Source organism: Ovis aries, chromosome 2 (genome assembly GCF_016772045.2).
Source record: "Ovis aries strain OAR_USU_Benz2616 breed Rambouillet chromosome 2, ARS-UI_Ramb_v3.0, whole genome shotgun sequence".
NCBI lineage: Eukaryota > Metazoa > Chordata > Mammalia > Artiodactyla > Bovidae > Ovis > Ovis aries.
The window spans coordinates 137,928,780-137,950,632 of NC_056055.1; the positions used below are offsets into that span (position 1 = coordinate 137,928,780).

General features: G+C 38.1%; 1 protein-coding gene across 3 annotated transcripts in view; it reads left to right on the forward strand.

Annotated features, from left to right (window-relative positions):
* Nucleotides 1-21,853, forward strand: part of SLC25A12 (solute carrier family 25 member 12) — a 99,089-nt gene that overhangs the window by 45,700 nt on the left and 31,536 nt on the right. For all 3 annotated transcript variants that reach the window (XM_012133795.4, XM_004004597.5, XM_042243724.2), the window contains 4 exons: nucleotides 9,282-9,428; nucleotides 11,567-11,705; nucleotides 12,377-12,470; nucleotides 14,031-14,115. In XM_012133795.4, coding sequence (XP_011989185.1) covers nucleotides 9,282-9,428; nucleotides 11,567-11,705; nucleotides 12,377-12,470; nucleotides 14,031-14,115 — 465 coding nt within the window. The remainder of the gene's footprint in view (nucleotides 1-9,281; nucleotides 9,429-11,566; nucleotides 11,706-12,376; nucleotides 12,471-14,030; nucleotides 14,116-21,853) is intronic.

Here is a 21,853-nt window from a genome sequence, read left to right on the forward strand (position 1 = left end):
AGAAGGACTAAAGTAGGAGAGGAAAAATATTTATAAATTGGAGATTGAACAACATGCTCCTAAATAATGGTTCATAGACAGAATCAAAAGGAAAGTAAAAAAATATCTTGAGACAAATGAAAATGGAAACAGCATACCAAAGCATTCATTCTTTGGTGCTTAGTAAAAGCAGTTCTAAGAGGGAAGGTTATAATGATAAACACCTACATTACAAAAAAAAATCTCAGTCTACCTTTGTACTTCAAGGAACTAGAAAGAGAATAAGCTCAAAGTCAGAAGGAATTAACAAAGATCAAAGCAGAAATAAATGAAATAGAGACTAGAAAGACAATAGGAAAGATCAATGAAACCAAGAATGGGTTTTTTTAAAAAGTAAAATTGACATTTAGCTACACTAAGGAAAAAAGAAGACTCAAATTGATTCAGCTATATACCAACAAATGAGATGACCTAGAAGAAATGGATAAATTCCCAGAAACATACAACCTACTTCTATTTCATGAAGAAATGGAATATCTAAACAGACCAGTTACCAGCAAAGAGATTGAATTAGTAAATAAAAACCTCTTAATAGAGAGAAGTCCAGGACCAGATGGCTTCACTGTTGTTCAGTTGCTCAGTTGTGTTCGACTCCTTGTGACCCCATGGACTGCAGCACACCAGGCTTCTCTGTCCTTCACCATCTCCCAGAGTTTGCTCAAATTCATGTCCATTGAGTTGATGATGCCATCCAACCATCTCATCCTCTGTTGCCACCTTCTCCTCCTGCCCTCAGTCTTTGCCAGAATCATGGTCTTTTCCAGTGAGTTGGCCCTTCACATCAGGTGACCAAAATATTGGAGCTTCAGCTTTAGCATCAGTCCTTTCAGTGAATGTTCAGGGTTGATTTCCTTTAAGGTTGACTGGTTTGATCGCCTCACTGTCCAAAGGACCCTCAAGAGTCTCCTCTAGTACCACTGGAGGAAATCATTCATTCTTTGGTGCTTAGCCTTCCTTATGGCCCAACTCTCATATTTGTACATGCCTACTGAAAAAACCATAGCTTTGACTATAGGGCCCTTTGTTGGCAAAGTATTGTCTCTGCTTTTTAATATACTGTCTAGGTTTGTCATAGCTTTTCTTCCAAGGAGCAATCGTCTTAATTCCATGGCTGCAGTCACAATCTGCAGTGATTTTGGCTTCACTGATGAATATTGCCAAGCATTTTAAGAAGAATTAATACCAATCCTTCTCAAACTCTTCTGAAAAACAGAAGAGAGTGTACTTCTTCCAAATTCATTGTACGAGATCAGTATTATCCTGATACCAAAGCCAGACAAGGGCACTATAAGAAAAGAAAAGAACAGGTCAGTATCCCTGATAAAGATAGATGGACATATTCTCAACAAAATATTAGCAAACTGAATTCAATAGTAGACTAAAAGGATCATAATGAAGTGGAACGTACTCCTGAGATGTACAGATGATTCAACATATGCTAATCATTAAATACGATAGACCGCATTAACAAAATGAAGGATTAAAAATCATGATCATTTCAATATGGATGCAGAAAAAGCATTTGACAAAATTCAAGATCCTTTCATGATAAAACCTCAAATTAGATGTAGATGGAATATACTAATATAATAAAGGCTGTAGATGACAAGTCTACAGCTAACGTCACACTCAAAAGCTGAAAGCTTTTCCTCTAAGATCTCCTCTAAGATCAGGAACAAGTCAAGGATGTCCACTATTATCACTGTTATTCAGAAGGTAATCGAAGGACTTTGCTGGTGATCCAGTGGTAAAGAATCTGCCTACCAATGCAGGGGACATGGTTTTGATCCTTGGTCCAGGAAGATTCCACATGCCACCAGGCAGCTAAGCCCACAACTACTGAAACCGACATGCCCTAGAGCCATACTCCATGACAAGAGAAGGCACCATAATGAGAAGCCCTGAGACACAACTAGAGGATTAGCCCCCACTCCCTGCAACTAGAGAAAGCCCGTGCAAGGCAATGAAGACCCAGTGTAGCCAAAAATAAATTTTAAAAAAATTTAGATTAAAAACAAGGGAATGGAAGTCCTAACCAGAGCAATTGGAAAAGAAGTAAAAGGCATCCAAGTTGGAAAGGAAAAATTAAAGTTGTCCTTGCTTGCAGAGGACATGATATATGTAGACTACCCTAAAGATTTTATGCTTACACAAAATACTGTGCTGCGATTCATGGGGTCGCAAAGAGTTGGACACGACTGAGTGACTGAACTGAACTGAAAATACTGTTAGAACTAAAAATAATTTCAGGAAAATTGACAGGTATAAAATTAGTATACAAAACTGAGTAGCATTTCTGTACACCAGCAACAAACTATTGGAAAGGTAAATTAAGAAGATTATTTCATAATAATATGAAAAAGAAGGAAACCAGAGTAAATTTAAGTGAAAGATCTGTAAACTATAAGATGTTGATGAAAGAAATTAAAGACATAAATGAAAAGATTTTGTGTTCATAGATTGAGAAATTAATATTGTTAAAATATCCATAATACTCAAAACAATTTATGGATTCAGTGCAATCCCTGTCAAAATTCCAGCAGCGTTTTTCACAGAAATGGAAAAAAAACAATCCTCAAATTTGTATGGAACCACACACACAGAAAAACAAAATCCAAATTGCCAAATCTATCTTGAGAAAGAACAAAGCTGCAGGGATGACATTTCCTGAATTCAAACTATGTTGTGAAGGTATAGCATTCAAAACAGTATGATATTGTCATAAAACAGACCTATAGATCAATGGAGCAGAACAAAGAGCCCAGAAATAAAGCCATGTGTATATGGAGAAAGGGTTCAATTCAGTTCAGTCACTCAGTCGTGTCCGACTCTTTGCAACCCCATGAACTGCAGCACGCCAGGCTTCCTTGTTCATCACCAACTCCCAGAGTCCACCCAAACCCATGTCCATTGTGTTGGTGATGCCATCCAACCATCTCATCCTCTGTCGTCCCCTTCTCCTCCTGCCCTCAATCTTTCTTAGCATCACGGTCTTTGCAAATGAGTCAGCTCTTCGCATCAGGTGGCCAAAGTATTGGAGTTTCAGCTTCAGCATCAGTCTCTTTAATAAATGGTGTTGGGGAAACGGGACTCCTATCTTAAACCATACACAAAAGCCAGCTCAAAATGGATTGAAAACTTAAATGTAAGACATGAAACTTTAAACCCCTGGGGTAAAACATGGAGAGTAAGCTCCTTGACGTCCATCTTGGCAATGATTTTTTTGAATTTGACACCACAAGCAAAGGCACCAAAAGGAAAAATAAACATGTAGGACTATATCAAACTGAAAAGCCACACAGCAAAGAAAACCAACAACAGAATGAAAAGCTATGGAATGGGAGAAAATGTTTTCAAACTCTATATCTGATAAAGGATTCATATCCAAAAAATGCAAGGAACTCATTCAGCTCAGTAGCAGAACAAAGCAAACACCCTCAAATGCAATTACAAAATGGACAAGGGACCAGAATAAAACATTTTTCCAAAGAAGACATACAGATTGCCAACAAATAGATGAAAACTTGCTCAGCATTGCTAATCAGGAAAATGTGAATCATAACCACAATGAAGTATCACCTCACACTTACTGCGTTGTCTGTTAGTGAAAAGACCAGACACAACAGATATCGTCAAGGATGTGGAGGAAAGGGAACCTGTGTACACTTTTGGTGGGAAAGTAAACTGGTACAGCCACCATGGAAAACAATACGGGAATTCCTCAAGGAGTTAAAAGAGCCTCTGTAATCCAGCAATCCTAGTTCTGAGTGTGTATCCAAAGGAAACAAAGTCATCATCTCAAAGAGACTATCTGTATTCTTGTTTATTGCAGCATTATCTTAGTAGCCAAGGTATAGAAACAAGTGTCCATTGACAAAAGAATGGTTAAAGAAAATGTGTCGTGTGTGTGTACACACACACACACACACACACACGCACATCTCATTCCACATTTATGCAATGGAATACTATTCAACAACAACAGGAAAGGAAATCCTGTCATTTGCAACTGCATGGCTGAACTTGGAGGGCATTCTACTAAGTGTCATAAGCCAGTCACAGAAAGACAAATACTTCCTGGTATCACTTAAAAAATAAAACATTGTACACGTAGAAACAGAGTAGAATAATGACTATGATTGGAGGGGGTAGGAGAAATAGGAAGAGGCTGGAAAAGGGCATAAATTTTATTATGAGAGGAATAAAATCTGAAGATCTAATGTATAACAAGGTGATGAAAATACTGTATTGTATAATTGAAATTTGCCAAGAGTAGAACTTAAGTGTTCTCATCAAAAAAAAAAAGTATGTGAAGTGATGGTTGTGTTAGTTAACTCAATGGTGGGAGTCCTCACGCAGTGTATACATATGTCAAATCATAACATTGTATACATTTTTAAATATCCTACAATTTTGTCAGTTATACTTTCAGTTCAGTTCAGTCGCTCAGTTGTGTCTGACTCTTTGCAACCCCATGAATCGCAGCACACCAGGCCTCCCTGTGCATCACCAACTCCCTGAGTTCACTTAGACTCACGTCCATCGAGTCTGTGATGCCATCCAGCCATGTCATCCTTGGTCGTCCCCTTCTCCTCCTGCCCCCAATCCCTCCCAGCATCAGAGTCTTTTCCAATGAGTCAACTCTTCGCATGAGGGGGCCAAAGTACTGGAGTTTCAGCTTTAGCATCATTCCTTCCAAAGAAATCCCAGGGCTGATCTCCTTCAGAATGGACCAGTTGGATCTCCTTGCAGTCCAAGGGACTCTCAAGAGTCTTCTCCAACACCACAGTTCAAAAGCATCAATTCTTCGGTGCTCAGCCTTCTTCACAGTCCAACTCCCACATCCATACATGACTACTGGAAAAACCATAGCCTTGACTAGACGGACCTTAGTCGGCAAAGTAATGTCTCTGCTTTTTAATATGCTATCCAGGTTGGTCATAACTTTCCTTCCAAGGAGTAAGCGTCTTTTAATTTCATGGCTGCAGTCACCATCTGCAGTGATTTTGGAGCCCCCCAAAATAAAGTCTGACACTGTTTCCACTGTTTCCCCATCTATTTCCCATGAAGTGAAGGGACTGGATGCCATAATCTTCGTTTCTGAATGTTGAGCTTTAAGCCAACTTTTTACTCTCCACTTTCACTTTCGTTAAGAGGCTTTTTAGTTCCTCTTCACTTTCTGCCATAAGGGTGGTGTCATCTGCATATCTGAGGTTGTTGATATTTTTCCCGGCAGTTTTGATTCCAGCTTGTGCTTCTTCCAGCCCAGCGTTTCTCATGATGTACTCTGTGTATAAGTTAAATAAGCAGGGTGACAATATACAGCCTTGACGTACTCCTTTTGCTATTTGGAACCAGTCTGTTGTTCCATGTCCAGTTCTAATTGTTGCTTCCTGACCTGCATACAGATTTCTCAAGAAGCAGGTTAGGTGGTCTGGTATGCCCATCTGTTGAAGAATTTTCCACAGTTTCTTGTGATCCACACAGTCAAAGGCTTTGGCATAGTCAATCAAGCAGAAATAGATGTTTTTCTGGAACTCTCTTGTTTTTTCGATGATCCAGTGGATGTTGACAATTTGATCTCTGGTTCCTCTGCCTTTTCTAAAACCAGCTTGAATCAGGGAGTTCACGGTTCACGTATTGCTGAAGCCTGGCTTGGAGAATTTTGAGCATTATTTTACTAGCGTGTGAGATGAGTGCAATTGTGTGGTAGTTTGAGCATTCTTTTGCATTGCCTTTCTTTGGGATTGGAATGAAAACTGACCTTTTCCAGTCCTGTGGCCGCTGCTGACTTTTCCAAATTTGCTGGCATATTGAGTGCAGCACTTTCACAGCATCATCTTTCAGGATTTGAAATTCCATCACTTCCACTAGCTTTGTTCGTAATGATGCTTTCTAAGCCCCACTTGACTTCACATTCCAGGAGGTCTGGCTCTAGATGAGTGATCACACCATTGTGATTATCTGGGTCATGAAGATCTTTTTTGTATAGTTCTTCTGTGTATTCTTGCCACCTCTTCTTAGTATCTTCTGCTTCTGTTAGGTCCATACCATTTCTGTCCTTTATCGAGCCCATCTTTGCATGAAATGTTCCCTTGGTGTCTCTGATTTTCTTGAAGAGATCTCTAGTCTTTCCCATTCTGTTGTTTTCCTCTGTTTCTTTGCATTGATCACTGAAGAAGGCTTTCTTATCTCTCCTTGCTATTCTTTGGAACTCTGCATTCAGATGCTTATATACTTTAATAAGTTGGAATTTAAAAAGTAGAAGGGGTGGAAAAGAAAACTACTTTGTCAAATCGTGTGTGTGCTTAGTTGCTCAGTTGTATCCGACTGTCTGTGGCCCCATGGACTGTAACCTGCCAGGCGCCTCTGTCCATGGAATTTTCCAGGCAAGAACGCTGTAGAGGGTTGCCATTTCCTGCTTCAGGGGATCGTCCTGACCCAGGGGTCGAACCCGCATCTCTTGAGTCTTCAGGGTTGGCTGGTGGATTTTTTTACCACTAGGGCCACCTGGAAATCCTTGTTAAATCATGCTGGTTGTTTATTTTGTACTCTATCTTTCATATATTTTTACCAGTTGATTTTTAGTTTCTCTGCTTCTGTTGGTCTTTGCAAGAAAATCCAAATATGTGTGATGATATTATTAAATTTTTTAAAAGTTAAGATTATTGAAGATTTAGTAGATTGGATAAACTTGTCTCTAGCTTGTCAACCTGCTAAGAAAATACTTAAAAACTTGTTTTATTGTCAAATATCATACAACTATGGACATATTTATATGTATATTCTATACACATATAAAACAAATGTATAGTTTTATGAATTATGAGTAAAACCAGTTTTAATGTCTTTCAACCACTGTTGAGATACAGAAAAATATAATTAGTAAAACGGTGAAACTTCTATCAAAAGCTATTTTAAATATCAGAAAAGGGTAAAGCAACATTGATTTGTAGGCTTTTATAAAAGAATGATAATGCTAATTGCAATGTTTAATATATCTTCGGTGAATAGTATTTATATATTTAGATAGGAATATTGTTTCCAAGGGCTTCCCTGGTGGCTCAGACTGAAATCCATAGGGAAGATACCCTGGAAAAGGAACTGGCAACCCACTCTAGTATTCTTGCCTGGAGAATTCCATGGACAAAGGACCTGGAGCACTACAGTCCATGGGGTCACGGAGTCGGACCCAGTTGAACGACTCACTTTCATTATTTCCAGAGTTGCAAATAGTGTGAAAATGCATCCAATAGCAGTATTATGATGTTGTGATAACAGATTTATTTGGATTATGTCATATGTCCTAGGAAAGAAATGCTCTAATTTGGCTTTTAAATAGTCCTTAGGAGATCAGAATACCAGACCACCTGACCTGCCTCTTGAGAAACCTATATGCAGGTCAGGAAGCAACAGTTAGAACTGGACCTGGAACAACAGATTGGTTCCAAATAGGAAAAGGAATATGTCAAGGCTGTATATTGCCACCCTGCTTATTTAACTTATACGCAGAGTACATCATGAGAAACGCTGGGCTGGAAAAAGTACAAGCTGGAATCAAGATTGCCGGGAGAAATAGCAATGACCTCAGATATGCAGATGACACCACCCTTATGGCAGAAAGTGAAGAGGAACTAAAAAGCCTCTTAATGAAAATGAAAGAAGAGAGTGAAAAAGTTGGCTTAAAGCTCAACATTCAGAAAACGAAGATCATGGCATCTGGTCCCATCGCTTCCTGGGAAATAGATGGGGAAACAGTGGAAACAGTGTCAGACTTTATTTTTTGGGGCTCCAAAATCACTGCAGATGGTGACTGCAGCCATGAAATTAAAAAATGCTCACTGCTTGGAAGGAAAGTTATGACCAACCTGGATAGCATATTAAAAAGCAGAGACATTACTTTGCCGACTAAGGTCCGTCTAGTCAAGGCTATGGTTTTTCCAGTAGTCATGTATGGATGTGAGAGTTGTACTGTGAAGAAAGCTGAGCGCCGAAGAATTGATGCTTTTGAACTGTGGTGTTGGAGAGGACTCTTGAGAGTCCCTTGAACTGCAAGGAGATCCAACTGGTCCATTCTGAAGGAGATCAGCCCTGGGATTTCTTTGGAAGGAATGATGCTAAAGCTGAAACTCCAGTACTTTGGCCATCTCATGCGAAGAGTTGACTCATTGGAAAAGACTCTGATGCTGGGAGGGACTGGGGGCAGGAGGAAAAGGTGACGACAGAGGATGAGATGGCTGGATGGCATCACAGACTCGATGGACGTGAGTCTAAGTGAACTCTGGGAGTTGGTGATGGACTGGCATGCTATGGTTCATGGGGTCGCAAAGAGTCAGACATGACTGAGTGACTGAACTAAACTAGGGTATTACTTGCACTTTAAAAATTTAATTAATTAATTTTTGGCTGTGCAGGGACTTTCTCTAGTTGCAATGAGCAGGGGCTTCTCTTGTTGGAGAGCATGGTATCTAGGGTGCGTGGGCTCAGTAGTTATGGCACTCGGGCTTAGTTCCCCCACAGCATGTGGGATCTTCCTGGATCAGGTATCAAACCTGCATACCCTGATTTTGGCAGGTGGATTGGTAATCACTGGACCAGCAGGGAAGCCCACTTTTTTTTTTTAAATTTTAATTGATATCACCTACTGCAAAGTTTGGCTGCCCAGTAGCTGAAAAGTTCTGCGATCTTCTGGATTGTTTTACAGTTTGTGGGTATCACTCAAGGCCACATAGAGTGATAGATGAACAGTGTTTATGCAGTTTGTTATTCATAACTTTCATATTAGAATTTGAGCTGTGGTTGGTTGAATCTAAGGACATGAAACCCTCGGATAGGGAGAGCCACCTGTAATCTAAAAAGTGCTCTGGGATGACAAGAACTTCTTCAAGCAGGAGAGTTACTACATATTTTAAAATCAAAAACTTAAAGCACTGAAAAAATACTCTGTTTTCGGTAATGGAAACTTTTCAAGTAAACAAAGGTTTTTTTTTTTTTTTCTCCCTCCCTTTTTATTGACATTCTGTGACTCACTTTTCTTTCTGAGAAATAACATACAGTAAATATATTTTCAGGAAAATGTGCTTTTTGAAAAGACATGAAGAGTTTTGCTGTACATTCAGAGATGTGTATCATTCATTTTTAAAGTAAATATGTAGAGGAAGGATGTCTCTGCTTTTCTAAAACACACATTTTGGGGTATGCTTCCATCAGCCTGAGGCCCTGTTTCTGACTTCTTCCTCCAGGAACTACAATTGGAACATGCAAGGCAAGCCTTTGCTCTCAAAGACAAAAGCAAAAGTGGCCTGATTTCTGGTCTGGATTTCAGTGACATCATGGTTACCATCCGGTCTCACATGCTTACTCCCTTCGTGGAGGAGAACTTAGTCTCAGTAAGTAAAAAGCAGTGCCTTCAACTTTCTGTTCCCTCAGACCTTTGAAGCCATTGTCCTGGATTGCATCCCTCTGTATGTCTGCCTCTCATGTGTTGTCACTTTACTCTTAGTTGGTAGGAGGTAATCAGATGTGTGTAAGGGAGGGGGGTGTGTGTGTTGGTGGGGGGCGGGGATAGTGAATAGTTTTCCCCCAGATCAGCACCACAATCTTGCTCTCATATATTTCCAAATTGTTTATTTCCATTTACAGAGTCCACCTAAAGAAAACAGGGGAGTATGTAGACAAGGGTGTGCGGTTCCTTTTTCCCAAGGGCAGTACTTCTCCCAGACACTACTGCCTTCACCTTTGGCCTCTTTCCATCCCACCAGGCTCCCAAAGCCTTGCTATAAGGATGGCTCCTTCCTTTGTTGCCTGCAGGGTGCTGTTTGCTAGAGGGATCATCACTGGCCTCTACACTGTTTTAGTAGCCATGGCTGTGGCAGAAGGTATGGAGGAAGTATGTGGGCGTCAGCCCCTGTGGCTCACTCCTCTCTCTGCCCCTTCACCTGTGCATTCAGTCTGCATGGACCAGACAGTTTTTTGTTCTTGAAACTGCTAAACTCTGTAAAGTAAGCATCTGGGCCAACAGCAAACTGATGTCATCCACTTCCTCACAAAGAATGGTGAAACTGTCCTCACTTACCGCTTTTCTTGTTCCTGTATTGTACTTATGTGTACGTTTTTGATTGCTGCTTGTTTTAAATGGAGGGAAGCCAATGAGTGCTTGTGTTGTCTCAGCTGAAGATCATTATCCCTGATTTAGACCAGGGTAGAAAGATCAACTTCTGTTCTTTTTCTTCAGTGAATTTGAACATGGAGCATGTCACTTTCTCCTATACATTTCACCTCCTTGACACCCATCTGCCACTCCCCTACCCTCACCTCATACCCTAGCCAAAAAAATGAAAGAAGGAAGAAAAGAAAGTAAGGGAGAGAGGGAGGAGAGAAGAAAAGAAAATCCTAGAGAGAAGGACTCAGTACCTTGGGGTGAGGGAACCTGTTTAATCTCTTCCAGTTGGTTAGATAGAGCTGTTATAGCCTCAGTTTACCACATGCCATCTCAATTTCTGGAGGAATGTGTTAAATAATTTGGACCTGGCTTTTTGGGTCACTGGTATCTGAATTTAGGCTAATACAAATATGACATATATTTGGGTTAAGGCTTGTGTGTGAGGGATGGGGGTGGGAACATATGCCCATCATTACCTATACTGTCCTTAATATAGATCTTTATGATTAAGGTTGTCACACTGTCATTTCCATAAGTATTTGAGTTTTTAATAGAGAATGTTTTTAATCATCTGGATTCCTCTGACTCTTGGCTTAGAAGTTAAATGTTTGCAAGCTACGAAAAGCATTCTCTTTTGAGTTTATGTCCAACTGTTGGGTAGAGGGAGAAGTTACCTCCTACCCTGCAGAGTAGGGTAGCCTGTATTGTCCCCCTTCTTCCCCAGGCATGAGAGAGCCTCTTTAGCACTATTCCACTAAAGACATATTTATAGCAAGTAAATCCTCCCTAGATTTTCTCTACATCTTTTTGGAGTGTTTTTTGGTAGTTTTACATTTTGTCACAAAGATTCAGAGCTCAGCACAGACCATTCTATATGTTAATTATAACAAGGAGCTTAAAAAAGAAAAGATTAGTAAAGTTGATAAAGCGAAATTGTCTTAAAATTTAAAGTTACCACTGGTTTTTGTATATGGGTGTAGAAAAAAAAAGCAAGTTTAAAAAATGTTTCTTATATTGTATGTTGAGGTTTGGATTATCCAGAAATAGCAGGAGTTTCAAGGTTGAAGGTCTTGAAAATCCTGTTTAAATAATCATTGGTTTTGATCTGTGATAATTATATTTGTTGTTTTTGACCTTATAGGTAGATGAACCATGAAGTCCAACTTCCAGATGTTGCTTTCTTCCTTAACACCTAAATTACATAGATTTTCCTGAGGGCTTGAAATGCACGGACAGTGTTTCAGCATGATACCTTCCTTGTGTTTATGGACTGGTTGTTTATCATTTTAGTAATGAAGACTCCTTTGTGTCCCTAAATGTGCTTTTGTTTTTGTTTGTTTAACTTTCTGTGTTCTCATTTCCTAGGCAGCCGGAGGAAGTATCTCACACCAGGTTAGCTTCTCATACTTCAATGCATTTAACTCCTTACTGAATAACATGGAGCTTGTTCGTAAGATATATAGCACTCTAGCTGGCACAAGGAAAGATGTTGAAGTCACAAAGGGTAAGATTTTTAAAATACATATTGATTCGAAACTCAGCATTTTCCCTTTTCTTTATCTAGGGTGAGAGGTTGATCTAGGTTTACTACTGTGAAGCCACATCTAGAAAGTATGTTACCATGTGTGTCTGTTTCACTTGGACCATCATGGTCTCCAAAAATCCAGTTGGATTTAATGGGATGCTGAGGTTAGGAGTGGAAAAGTGGCTTTGACAGTTTTAAAAAGAACCGTGGCCCAGTCTGTCAAACAGGTCAGTGGCAATGGCTTCTTTGTATGAGGAAGGAGTGGCCACAGAAAGATGGGCAGGGCTACTCCTTTTGCTGAATTGAGGTGGGATGTTTTAAGTGACTAGAGGAGAGCCAGTTCTTTCATCTTTTAGCTCTGGAGACCAAAGCAAATAAACAAGATGAGGTTAGAGGAACCTAAAGAGATTGTTTTACCTCTGAAATTACTTTACCTGCTTCTACTGTTTCATCATCTTAACATTTTATCTTTTGCCAGTTTTCATATTTTTGTAGTTATTTCTATGTAGCTGAACTTAGATATTGAAATTCAGTTTTAAATTTTTTAAATAATACTAAAATGCTTTTAGCTTTCAGATAATAGTTAAGGTAGAAACTTGTTACATGTTAAGAGTCTTTGAAGATTTTAAAGTATTTTCTTTTTCTTCCAGAGGAATTTGCCCAGAGTGCCATACGCTATGGACAAGTCACCCCACTAGAAATTGACATCCTGTACCAGCTTTCAGACTTATATAATGCTACCGGGTAACTATTCCAGTAATTCCTCATGATACTTACTTTAATGTGAAGCAGTGGTGTTCTTTTAGTTCATTTATACAATAATTTGCTCAGTCTATAAATTTCAAGAAAAAGACACAAGCAGATACGAGAAACAGGGGAGGAGGATGAGACAGGTGAAGTAGGGCGAAATGGAGGAAGGGAAGGGAAAGCAAGAAGGGGAGGGGAAGAGAAAGGAAGGGAAGAAATGGAGAGAGAGAGGCGAAGAAGGGAGGAAGGGTCGTTGAAGAGTGTGAGAGAGGGAAATGGGGGAGGAAGAATGGTAGAGGAGGGAAGAGGGAAATGAGAAGGAAGTGAGGGACAGAAAAATTGATTTAATCTGGACTCTGTAGACGTGGTTAGAAAGTTTTAGACATTTGTGGATATTTGCCTAAATTTATAAAATAAATTGAAGTACATGTTCAGGAATCTTGTAACCTTTTTTTGATTCATTATGAGTGGGCATTTTCCTAAACAGTATATACCATTTTGTGTTGGAGGGTATCATTTTCTTGAAATATGCCTGTGACATTATTATCATGCTTATTATCATAATTTAAGCTTAGATGTTTTATGTCTCTTTTATAGATTGAAAAAAACCAGAGCGCATAGACAGTATTTAATTTGTGAAGTCTTACATAAATCCAGATGAAAAAGCTTTGTCTGTGGGCATCCAGTAGGACCTTGGGATAGGGGACTCATGATCTACTAAGTGATCAGATTTTAACAGTTATGTAAGTGTAGGCATATCTGAAAAATAGGTTTTAACCCTAGAACTGAAGACTAGTAGAAGTTGAGTGTACATAGATAATTTATTGCCTTCATGTTACATAATAAATTGTCAAGCTGGAGTTGATACTGGATAAACCAGCCAGTCTTTGATGATTGACATGAAATATCAGGCCATACCTCATCCATCTAGAATTTACGTTTGAGGTAAAGGTATTGAACATCCTTCATGATAATAAAAGCTTGCAAAAAGTGCTTCTCAAAACGGGATCTGAAGTGACCTACTACCTGGATCATGGAATACACTTATTTTAAAACAGTAGTTCATTCACTCGGTTCAAAACTCAAAGAGTTTTAAAGAGCCTGCTGTAAAAATGTCTCCCATCCACCCCTTCTCCCTTGTACCTTTAAAGGCAACCAGTATCTGTCACTTTTGTGTTTATCCTTCTCAAGATACTTTGCACTTAAGCATTAAAGATGTATACTAAAGAAATACATTCAATGTGTATGAACTGAACAGTCGGTGTTTATACTTTGCTTCTGAGAAGAATTATTTCTTTAGTTTTTGTAATCGATCTTTAAAGTCATTAAATTTATATACTGTCTATTATTTCTTTAGAGTCGTTTGCTTTTTGTGTGGCAAGCAAGGTCTGAAGTTTTTTTTTCCCTCTTACTAAAATTATCTGTGTGAATAGGGAAATACTACTTTTAAACCATAGTTCTTTTTTACCCTTTTCTTTCTGAAGAAAGGTGATCTTAGTATGAGGTGTCTGTCGATGTCTTAACAGTTTTCTTTCTTTCCCATATTTTTGCCTGAAGGCGCTTGACTTTGGCAGATATTGAGAGAATAGCCCCACTGGCTGAAGGAGCCTTACCTTACAACCTGGCAGAACTTCAGAGACAGGTAGGAGGCATATCATAAACAGAATCATCTTCAAAAATGCTCAAGTAGTATGGAAATGACAGCCTGAACCTTCTGAATCTATGGCAATGAAAACATGATTTACAGAAAGACTTCCCTTAGCACAAAGATTACCTTTATAAAACTGTTAGCCCCACCCTTATAGAGTATTCTTATGGGGCAGCTGGATTTATGTTTGTTTGTTTGTTTGTTTTTCTTTTAGCTTTTTTAAGATAAGGTAAATAAGAGTATAGACATATATGGGCTTGGCCTCCCTCACTCAGAGTAGCAGTCTTTTCCTTTCATTTGTCTAGTGACATTTAAAGATTAGTGTGAAGTTCACTTTGTATTATCAAACTGTTACTTACAGGGTTTTTAAAATACAAGACATTCCTCTACTGAAACGAATCTTTGACTGAGAATCTTTCACTATAGTGTCTTACAGATTACAACAATAACACAGGAAAACTATGTAAATAATGAACCAGAAAGAAAACCTTGATGATTATTACATTTTTTATAATATTTGTTTTTTGTTTATATTAAGAATGGTAAAAACAGTAACTTCTGAGTCCTATAAAGTTAATGCAGCCTTATTTCTGGTTTCAAAAATACTCTCTTGGTAGGAAAATAAACTCCATGATATTACTTTGAAGAGTGGAATTGAGCAGATTTTTAAAAAATTTTGTTTTAAACTGAAACCCTATTTCTGAGGTATCTGGAAGAAGCCTCCGTTGCAGTGGTGGTCACATGGTTTTGGGGGTGGGAATGAAGGTTATAGGAGGGCTAGTCCTTGTCTAACAGACATGAGACCTGTGTCCCTCACGATTCTTTAGAAGACTGTGATACACTATGAGGCTAGGAGACGTGGGGAAGGTGAGGGGAGACGGGGGCAGGTGGGGGGGAAGAAGACAGGAGACGAGAGAGGTGGGGAAGGAGAGAGAGAGAGAGAGAGGGAAGCTACATTGGCATACCATGGAAAGGCCCCTGTCTGTTCTGCTGCTACCACATTGATGAGTAGCCAGATGTGCTATCTGAGTGTGGTGCACTGTGGGAAGTTTCAGTAGCAAAACTTTCTTCTGTTTGAGCTCCATGGAATGATGATTCTGCCTCTGAAACAAATTAGAATTTTCAGTTTTACTCTGTGTAATAATCAAGAACTTCATAGGTATTATAAGATCTTATTTAAAGGTTGCTAAGAAATTTACAAAATAGGATTTCAGTTAAAAGTTTTTATAATAGTGCTATAGTCAGGTAAGTAAATTGAAAATGGAAACTAATTGCTTTTATATCTACATTTTATGTTAATACTTTGTTTGCTTGGGGTGTAGTAAAGCTTCCTGTAAATTAAAATATATCAGTAACCCACTGAGATTTAGCCTCTTTAGTAGTAAAAAGCTCTTATTTGCTGCCTTCAAAGTTTATTTTTGTTATAAGTTCTCAGATCCTTAAAAAAAAATAGGTGGATTTATTCCAATTCATTGATTTATAGTAAAATTTAATAAAATTATTTAACATTTGGAGATGTGTTAAAATATTTAAAGAGCTCTTACTGAGTATAATTTTATATTTTATAGTACATATTTTATAAACAAGCATTTTCTTCTTGAAGTTTGAAAAATTTCATTGCAAAAGGAAGTTTTTCTTTTTTAGTGTTACATGTCTATGAGTAAAGCTTTCCTTGTGGGTGTCCTTAATAATTGTTAACTGGGGAATATCTCATTTAGCTTATTAAAAACAATGTAATGAATTAAAAAACCCAACTCATTTCCTCCTTTTTCAACCTTTCTGGTGCTCTTCTTATTTTACTGGCCTTTCTCGCCCCTAGCTATTTTGCTGGAGGCCATCAATGAAGGTTGGCTTTTGTAATCTTTGGCGCCCTAAGTCTGCATCGCTCATAGTTCTGATTCCTTAGGAAGGTGTTGTAATTCTGCCACTGTTGGAAATTTTCTTGAAGACAGATTTGAAGATTTGCCTGCCTTCAGGGGCAGCACTGATGCTCAAAGCTTTTGTCAATTACTTAGAAAATGGGCAGTGTTAGAAACCACCATTATCTCTTGCTCTCTTCCTTTTCCCTAACTGGTAGAATGGCATGGGGACCTGCAGTCTCCAGAGAACGGGTAGACATCCTGGGTGTACGTATATTGGTCCCAAAGGAGGAAGCTCAGACAGAGCCCGTATTGTTTATTTTTCCTTTCACATATCACTTAGATAGGGTAGTCTTATTGCTGAGGAGTTGGGCTTCCCAGGTGGCACAGGTGAGGAATCCACTTGCCAATGCAGGAGACGTTAAGAGATGCGAGTTTGGTCCTTGGGTCGGAAAGATCCCCTGGAGGAAGAAATGGTACCCCACTCCAGTGTTCTCGCCTGGAAAAGTCCATGGACAAAGGAGCTAGAAGGCTACAGTCCGTGGGCTTGCACAGAGCTGGACATGACTGAACGACTGAACACAAACACACATTGCTGAGAGTTTGGAATAAAGAAATAAAAATGAAGATTTAAACTCTGTTTTTTTTCCTGTAAATCATTATAAAAACAACACATGGAAAAAATAAAACTCAAAAGTCATGAATAATTTTTAGAATTTCATGGAAACAGATAACGAATATTATTTTAAGAGGGATTTACAGCCATTGTAAAATCTGACCTTTACTGTCTCTGGGATCTGGTATAAGTTTCTATGGACCTCTGTTTCTCCTTTAGTAAAATGAGTACCTGCAGATCTTTCTAAGAATCCTTCAAGTTCCTGAATCCTGTAAAAATTATGTGAAGCAATGGGTTTTTTTCTTTTTCAAAAAATTTAATATATCTCCATTTTCCTTGTAACATTAAAATCTTTATAAGGAATATAGGCTAATACCTAAGTAGAATAATATAAAAATATGTCTGAGTTCTTGCAGCAAAAAAGTAGTAAACTTTCTGCAGTTTTCAGTCTAGAAAAAGCTTTTCTTAGTTAAATTATTTTAAACTTATTAATATGAGGCATTCTAAGGTAGCCACATAGACTGTAATTTTAGTGACTTGTTTTTAAAACTTCTCTAGACCACAGAATCACAGTAGTGCTAACTATAACTATGTCCATGTTACTTCCAGAAGACACTTTTGATTCTCTTGTAATTTTTCCTATGTTATCAAACTAGGAGTACATAATTATTTACATTTTGTATGTAGAGTATTCCCCTGTAGGAATTTTCTTGAAACCTAGACAAAAAAATAGGAAGAATGGCGTGTTGTGTTATCTCAACCTGTGAAAGTTATGAAAACGCATGCGCGTGATGGAGGATCTCCGAGCTCAGAAATAAAAGTTATGAGAGAGGCAGTGTTTAAGAACTTGGGAGCTGATTAGGTAACATCTTTCCTGTCTCAGTTTCATCATTTATTAAGTAGAGAGCGTAGTATCCATCTCACAGGATTGTGAGAATTACATGAGATCATGCACTTATACCTACTAAGTGTGCAATACATGTTAACTGTTATTGTCATTGTGGTGGTAGTTGTTAAATATGAGAAGGCTATCTGAGCAAACTCCAAGTTGAACTTAAATATAGATATGACACAACTCCTTCATTCACCTTCGTCTACTTTCCTTAGAAGAATGGCAAGTGAGGAAGAATTATATCTTGTGTCTTCTCCTTTATTGCCTGAAATGTTTCACTTTTTAAATTTTTGTGCTGGCTGATATTCTATATTGTATTTTTTTTTAATTGTGATTGATGGATATCATACATGAAAAAGATTTACACCCCACACCATACCCCAAAATCTGTTCTACCTGGGGTGTTCTAAACTTTAGAGAGGATAACATAGGAGATTATATTCATAATCAAAAGATAAACAGAGATTTTTACAAACAGGGCATAAAATACTTGTCATTAAAAAAAAAAAGTGAACTTCATTAAATTTAAGAACCTTTGTTCATTAAAACATATCACCGAAAGGGTGAGAAGACAGGCTGCATAGAAGAGAAAGAAGATATCCAAATGAGGGAAGGAAGGAGGGAGGGAAGAAGGAAAGCAGGAAAGAAAATTCTGTATAATTAGTAAACAAAAAAAAATACATATTAAAACTACAATTAGATGCCATTTTATACTATCCAGATTGGCCAGAATTACATCTGACAATGGCAAGTGTTGTTTAGGAGGTGGAGGAATAGAGATAACCAATGAGAAAAATGGAAATGTTCATTTGATTAAAATGAGTTAAAGAAGGTGGGTTGCAGAGCGAAAAGAATGTGACATTTTTGGACCATGAAGTGCTTTGGAGATTAAAGATCAATTCTAGTCCAATATGAGAATAGGTAGAAAATTTCTTTATTTTTTCTTTACTATATATCACATAATTACTTTTTCAACTATATGGGGTAAATTTTATCTATGATGGACCTGCTTGGGAATATACATACTTTTTAAAAGTTTTGTTTCTATGGGAAATTATATTTAAGCTGCAGCCCACTCGTGCAAGAAACTTTTGAAATATAAGATGGCTTAGGTTCTGTCAGAACATTATTAGAATGATTTTTCCCTCTGTTTCATGTATAGCATTTCTTAGACATAGGAATTTGCCTATGTATTTTTCATTCTAATAGACCTTTAAAACTTTGGATAGCTGCTGAGTAAAGTAGATAGAAGCATTATAATCCAGTTACTGATTCCTCTTTTTTTTTTGTTTTTGAATTTTTAATACCTGTCATCTGTGATAATTTTACCATAAATTGAAGTCTGTTCTCAGAAGAGATTGAATTTCTATACTAGATTTGTCTATTTATTAACCATTTACCTCATTTAAAGTGTTAGAATTAAAGACTTATTTACAGTTTTTAACACAACTTAACCTCACTTCTTAGTCAGAAAGAAATATATATTGTTTAGCACTTGAGAGAAATATATATGCAAATATGGGCTTCCCTGCTGGCTCAGTAGTGAAAAATCTGCCTACAATGCAAGAGACGTGGGTTGGAGACAGTGGTTCAATCCCTGAGTGGGAAAGATCTCTGAGAGAAGGAAATGGCAACCCATTCTAGTATTCTTGCCTGGGAAATCCCATGGACAGAGGAGTCTGGCAGGTTACAGTCCATGGGATTGCAAGAGTCAGACATGACTTAGTGATTATACCACCACATGTATATATGTGTGTGTGCGTATGTATGTATATATATAATTTTTTTTTCTTCCATCTCATAGAGTGTCACAGCTTTGGATTATAATCTTGTTTTTGAGCTCAAATTCAGGTGTGTTAAATTTGTAGATGTGATTTGCAGACAAAAGAATTTTGTTTAATTTTCCCTAACCTTTTAGAGGGCTTCCCAGGTTGCCCTAGTGGTAAAGAACCCTCCTGCCAGTGCAAGAGACATAAGAAATGTGGGTTTGATCCCTGGGTTGGAAAGATCCCCTGGAGGAGGGCGTGGCAACCCATGCCAGTATCCTTGCCTGGAGAATCCCATGGACAGAGGAGCCTGGCAGGCATAATATAGTCCATGGGATCGCAAAGAGAAAGGACTGAAGTGATTTAGCACAGCACATTTTGCTGTTACAGTCATGCATTTTAGTTGGTATAAAGCCTAGTCTTCCCCTCCCTCCCCAACCCATGCTCAGTATAAAAAACCTCAGCCTTTCCTTCTTTTTTTTTTCTGTTCATCAACAGTGGAAGAGGCACTTATTTTTACTGGGGTGGCATACTACATGAAGTAGCTTGGTTTGGGCAGGGTGCTTGACTTGTTAACTGACATGATCTTGCCTTATCTAATTCTCATTTATAGGATGAGTTATGGTTAACAACAGAGTAAAAGAACTTTCTCTTCTGCAAATGAGATCTTGAACCATTTCCTCATTTCCTTTCATCCACATAGCTTAGAGAGCAGGTTAAAAATCGTTTAAGGTTCTCAGCTCTTATTGTGCTTTGAAAAACACTTAATTAATCTTGTTAAATATCACCTTCATGATCATAATCATAACCTTAAGGAAAAGAGTGCCTCTTTCCTTTGGCCCATTTGTTCACTGTGGGTGATCTTCTTAGTGCTGAGATTTTCTTTCAGCCTAAATGCTAAAAAATTCAGTATACAGTCATTAATAGAGATGACAGCTACAGTAGCATTGTACTTATGAATATTCATGAAGTGAAATCCATAGTATTAATTACATTAATTTACATACCTGAATATAAGTGAACCATAAGTGATAGCTAAGCCTAAAAAAAAGAAACAAAAAAACCCTTAGTAGCCGTATATTGTATGCTTTTAAAAAATAAATGCTATTTAATAAGGGTGGAGATGACATTTCTTTCAAAAGGCATTTGGGTATTTAGAGTTAAAGATGTTTTTAGTTAAGGATTAAATCACAGTATAATCCTACAGTGTTCATAGGATTTTGTAGGGCTTAAAAACGTTCTTTAAAGGACGAGCATATAAAGAAAATATATGATTGAACACAGGAGAAACCTTTTATATGAATAAGGGAATTAGTGGTTACTTGATTCTTTCTTTAATTGGGGTATCGTTGACTTACAATATTACATGAATTTCAGGTATGTAACAGTGGTTCAGTATTTTTATAAATTATACTCCATTTAAAGTTATTACAAAATAATGACTGTATTTCCCTGTATGATATATCCTTTTTGCTTCTTTATTTTATACATAGTAGTTTGTCTCTTAATCACATACTCCCCCTTTAGTTTTAGTTTTTAAAAAAATTTTATTGTATAGTTGATTTATAATGTTGGGTTTAATTTCTACTGTACAGCAAAGTGACTCAGTTATACACATATACATTCACTGTTTTTCATAGGCTTTTCTGTTATGCTTCAAGATACTGAATATAATTCCCTCTGCTATACTGTAAGACTTTCTTGTTTATCCATCCTATATGTAATGGTTTTCATCTGCTAATCCGAAACTCCCAATCCTTCCCTCCCCTGCCCACCTGGCAACCACAGTTCTGTTCTCTATATCTGTGTGTCTGTTTCATAGATAGTTCCTTTTTGTCATATTTTAGGTTCCGCTTATCAGGATACCATTTGGCCCACACCCCTATCTTGTCCCTCCCCAATACTTAATTCTTATTTGGGGTCATAGCTGATTTAGTCAGTGAGTTTTAAATTCAACATAAATCACTGCAGATGGTGACTGCAGCCATGAAATTAAAAGACGCTTACTCCTTGGAAGAAAAGTTATGACCAACCTAGACAGCATATTCAAAAGCAGAGACATTACTTTGCCAACAAAGGTCTGTCTAGTCAAGGCTGTGGTTTTTCCTGTGGTCATGTATGGATGTGAGAGTTGGACTGTGAAGAAGGCTGAGCGCCGAAGAATTGATGCTTTTGAATTGTGGTGTTGGAGAAGACTCCTGAAAGTCCCTTGGACTGCAAGGAGATCCAACCAGTCCATTCTGAAGGAGATTAGCCCTGGGATTTCTTTGGAAGGAATGATGCTAAAGCTGAAACTCCAGTACTTTGGCCACCTCATGCAAAGAGTTGACTCATTGGAAAAGACCCTGATGCTGGGAGGGATTGGGGGCAGGAGGAGAAGGGGACGACCGAGGATGAGATGGCTGGATGGCATCACTGACTCAATGGACGTGAGTCTGAGTGAACTCCGGGAGTTGGTGATGGACCGGCAGGCCTGGCGTGCTGCGATTCATGGGGTTGCAAAGAGTCGGACACAACTGAGCGACTGAACTGAACTAACTGATTCTTTTGGAAGGAGTCATGATTGGAAATAATTCATATTCTGAGAATGAGATTTATT